We start from the raw sequence: 4,569 nt of genomic DNA, 5'->3' as shown, positions 1-4,569 counted from the left end.
CGGTGGTGCTGCGACTGCGGGGCGGCACGGTGGACAGAGCCATCACGGTTGGCCGCGCCGTGGACACGGTGCTGATGGACGGCGTGTCCATCACGAACGGCGTGGCTGTGTGTTCGACGTGCCGGCGATGCTTCCCGGCGCGCTGCGCATCGAACTGAGGAACTGCGTGTGCGACGGCGGTGCGCAGATTTACGTGCGGGGCGACAGCGGTGAGCCGGCGAGTGACCGGAGCCTGGAGGTGAGTGTGAGCGGGCTGTCCGGGAGCTACTGCTCGCTCGTGTTTGTGCACAACCTGCCGGCACACACGAACGTGAAGGTCCATGACTCGACGATTGTGACGGCGGGGCCGATGCGCTACTCCCAGCTGAGCGGGCTGATGGACGCGGTGGCGTCGCCGTTTGTGCTGCAGGCGACGTCGCTTTTGCAGACGCAGCTGCGTGTGAGCAACACTGTGCTGAGGTCGTTGCAGGCGGGCGGGTCGGCGGTGTACGTTGGCGGCGGTGTGGACCTGCTGTCGAGCGCGGTGGTGCTTGACGGCGTGTTGCTGGAGGCGTCGGGTGGTCTGGCCGCGTCCGCGATGCATGTGGCGTCCTCGTCGCGTCTCAGTCTGCGGAGCCACTCGGTGTTCTCTGTGACGAACGTGTCGGTTGTGAGTAGCGGCGGTGGCATTGTGCTTGGAGAGCGCCTCGCGGTGGTTGATTCGGTGCTGCGCTTCGTGGGCGTCGAGGGGTCTGTTGCGTCGTCGCTGGTGCGCTGCGACGGTGGGACTGTCGGTGGCGGCGGGTGGCTGGACCTGCACGACGTGTGGGCGGTGGGCGAGGCGTCGTCTGTGGCGTCGCTGTCAGGGGTGACGCTGGGCGGCGGTGCCGTGTCGATTGCGCGCTGCGCTGCCACCGGCGCGACGCTTGTCTCCGGGCTGGCAATCACGAGCGGCGTCGTGTCGGTGCAGTGCAACCGTGCCGGCGGCCGGGTGCTGCGGAGCAGCGGCGACTATCGCATGGCCGGCCTGCCCTCCGTGAGTGTGGTGCCGTGCGACGGCTGTGCGGCTGCGCTGGCGTGCTTCGATGCACTGACGGCGTCGTTCTCCGACTGCGCGTGCAGCTGCCGCGCCGGCGGTGTGGGCGAGGCGTGCCTGCCGTTCGACGTGCCGCCTGCGAGGGCCGGTGGCGGTGCGCCGGGCTGCGTGAGTGGCGTGACGCTGACGGAGTCGGTGACGGTTGGTGACGGGCGTGCGACGGCGTGCCTTGACTCGGTGGTGCTCAGCGGGCCGATCACTGTGGCGGTGGACCTGCGCTCGATGAACGTGTTCGCTGACGCGCTGAACGTGACGCTGCGCCACTGCGTGCTTGCGGGCGGCGCGCAGCTGCGGATTGGCGGCCTCAGCGAGAGCACGGCGCGCCTGATGCCCCACGCCCTCGTCAACATGACGAATGTGACGTCGCTGGAGGGCACGATCGTGCTGCGTGGCGCGATGCCGCTGCACTCGAGTGTGCTGCTGGCGAACTCAACGCTGCGCGCGACGGTTGGCGGGTCGCAGTACTTGCCGACGACCCGTGGCCACGAGAGATTTCGGTACGGCCCCGCGCTTGTCCTGGACGGCGTCCGGCTTCTGTCGACACGTTTTGTCATGACGCGGTCTACGCTGTTTTGTTACGGGGGCTCGTGCGCTACGATCCTCGTGGAGCGCGGCCTTTGCGCAAACCTGTCCAGTGTCTTCTACATGGACAACTGCGCTGTCGTGTCGCGGGCGCACGTAATGTACGCTCTTGCGTCGTACCTGCGTGTCAGCGGCGACTCCGTGTTCTCCATACAGAACGGCTCGTGGAGTGCGCCGAGCATCGAATACTACGAAAGTGCGTGTGTGTTTGAGGACGTTGTGGTGGATGGCGGCAGCGTGCTGCAGATTGTGTCCAGCACTTTCCGTCTCGGCTTCGCCATGCTCATGGCAAACACGCTGACCGTGACAGGCGGCAGTTGGCTGGTGCACCGCGACAACGGGTTCTGCACCACCTACGTTGTGTACGTGGCCAAGGAGAACGGCGTGGCGTTCCGCGATCAGAGTGTTTGGTCGATAATTGACAACAACTTCACTTACGGCTCGTTCTTGTCCTTTGCATGTATGACAAACAAGTGGTCGCCACCATCCGACTCGAGTCCGACCATCTACGGCATGTGCAACGAGATAAGGGGCTCTCCTGTGACGAATTACGGAGAAGAGCTCAATATTGGTTCGCCCGTGACGGTGTTGGACTGCGGCGCTTGCACCGTGGACGCCGTGTGCTTTGCAGCGAGGACGAGCAGCGTCAGCGGCTGTGGGTGCGTGTGCGCTGCTGGCGGCCACGGTGACACGTGTCTGCCGGCTGCGGTTCCGGACGGCCTTGGACCGCTTCCGCTCCCCGATGCGGACGACACGGAGGTTCGCTGCGTGCACGGTGGCAGCATCAGCTCCGTGGAAGTCCCGGCTCCCGGTGTGCGTGGTCTGTGCTTTGTCAACGTGACCTTCACCGCCGCGATCGTGCTGGACCTGTGGAGCTTTGACGCGCCAGAGCAGACACTCAACATCACGCTGCTGCAATGCGTCCTCATGGGCCTGTCGGTCAGGGGGAGTGGTGCGCGCGTGCACGTGAACGTAACATCCTCGATGCTGGATTCTGGAGCGTTGGAGTTTGAGGGTGGTTTTGGCGCGAGCTCCCAGATACTGGTGGCAGGCAGTACGCTTGTGACGACGTCGACCCACGCCATTGCCTTTCTGGATTTTGATCCCGGGAAAAATTTGACGCTGCTGTTACTTGACAGCTACATCGAGGGGAATAGTTACGCCGTTTATTTCTCCGATGCTGTTGTTGTTGATGGTGGCGGGATCATTGTGAAGGGAAATACGCTGAGTACGATGGAGAATAAAGGTATGGAATCATCTGTTTATGCTTATGCTATTGAAGTGAACAATGGCGGCTACATTGACGTGGAGAACAACACGATGAGCGCGGCTAATGGCTTGTATCTCAACGGGGACACCACCGTGAGCTCCGCGGGGCTGCTGCGAGTGGCGGACTGCTACTTTGTTGGCAGAAAGAGGCTTTTAAATTCCGCGCTGTTGTACTTGGACGGCTTGGTGACACTCGAGGATGGTGCGCAGTGGCGTGTGGAGGGCAACGTCGTGGTCGCAGCATCAGTATTAATTATTCCGTATTCTCAGCACAAAATTAAACTGTCGGGCAGCGGCACCACCGTGGCGCTTGCACACAACCGTCAGGTGGACTCGAGGGTTTCCTTCGCCAATTTTTTTCCATCGAGCATTGTTGTGACGTCACCCGCGCGGTTTGTGGCTGGGTGCAACCTGCAGGGCGATGAGGAGGTGTCGTACGACTATGTGTTTCCGGAGGAAGTGGTGGTGTTCGGGTGTGGCACATGCAACGACGACGCGGCGTGCCACATGCCCGGGACGGAGTCGGTGGACCGCAACTCGTGCTCGTGCAGCTGCAAGGACGGATGGCATGGCGCGTCGTGTTTTCCCTTCGAGGTGCCCAACGCGGTTGTGCCGCCCGTAGCGGAGAGAGCCGTTGACGACGACACGAGCTGCGTGGTGAACCAGACGCTGACGAAAATCACGCTGAACATGTGGAAGACGCACCACTGCTACGTGGGTGTGACATTCAGCGGCGTGGGTGCTGCGCTGACGTTTTCTTTCAACAGTATGCCGCTGCATCTCCCCATCAACATCACGCTCATTGGGTGCACATTCCGTGAGGGTGCCGCGCTGCAGTTTGTTGGGGGTGCTGAGGTGGCGGAGTCAGCCGGCGTCCTGATCCGCGTGAGTCAGACGGTGATGCGGTCCTCTGTTGTTGTGTTTGCACTCGCCCTCCCGCAGCACTGCGACATTGCCGTCACGGACGTTGACGCGGTGCAGTCTTCTATTCTCTTTTGGCCTGACACTGTGAGCAAAAGGTTGAGCGTGGTGACTCTGCACGACGTTGTGTTGAATGCGTCCTCGCTGTTGGTCAGCAGCGTTAAGGCGCATGCATCAAAGTATGGTGGGCTCGGTTTGTACTTGACTGGGGCGCTGGCACTCGTGGCTGGCAGCTCGCTGTACGCACGGTACTGCAGCTTTGATGGGTACATGCACCTGTTTTACGTAAATATCCTCGGTGTCCGCGACCACTCTGTTTTTGCGCTGCTCAACAACACGATGTTCTCCGGGACAAGCCTCCTGTACCAGCACCACAGATTCAGCGTGTCGGATCACAGCGTGTTGCGTGTGGTGGGGAACAGCGGTTCTGTGTCCCACGCCATCTCTGCAGACGACTCGTGGACCGTCCTGGAGTCAAGCTGGTTGGATTGGCGTGACAACGACGTGGGGGCGGGTGCGATGTTTCACGAATCCGAATCCGCTTTTTTTATCATTGACGGCAGCAGTGTGGTGACGCTGACAGGCTGCAAGATGGGCTCGACGGGGTTGTCGGTGCCTTTGCTATCGCAGGCTGACGCCGGCTATCGGTTCGTTGCTGGGTGTCTGACGGTCGCGGGACGTGTGGTGACGACGGCGGCAGAGCTGGAGCTGAACGGCATCAC

At 61.9% G+C, this 4,569-nt stretch overlaps 1 protein-coding gene across 1 annotated transcript, besides 1 other annotated feature; it reads left to right on the top strand.

Moving 5' to 3' along the window:
* Positions 1-4,569, top strand: Tc00.1047053508063.9 (dispersed gene family protein 1 (DGF-1), putative; the record flags this gene model as incomplete). Its single annotated transcript, XM_798400.1, has 1 exon — positions 1-4,569. A coding segment is annotated over one exon (4,569 nt), but the record flags the coding sequence as incomplete, so codon positions are not given.
* Positions 1-4,569: a sequence feature (areas not merged during assembly with more than two copies in the genome that could not be assigned to a particular haplotype).

This window comes from Trypanosoma cruzi, genomic scaffold (assembly GCF_000209065.1).
Source record: "Trypanosoma cruzi strain CL Brener 1047053516631 genomic scaffold, whole genome shotgun sequence".
In the NCBI taxonomy this organism is placed as follows: domain Eukaryota; phylum Euglenozoa; class Kinetoplastea; order Trypanosomatida; family Trypanosomatidae; genus Trypanosoma; species Trypanosoma cruzi.
This window is presented reverse-complemented; position numbering and strand designations above follow the sequence as displayed.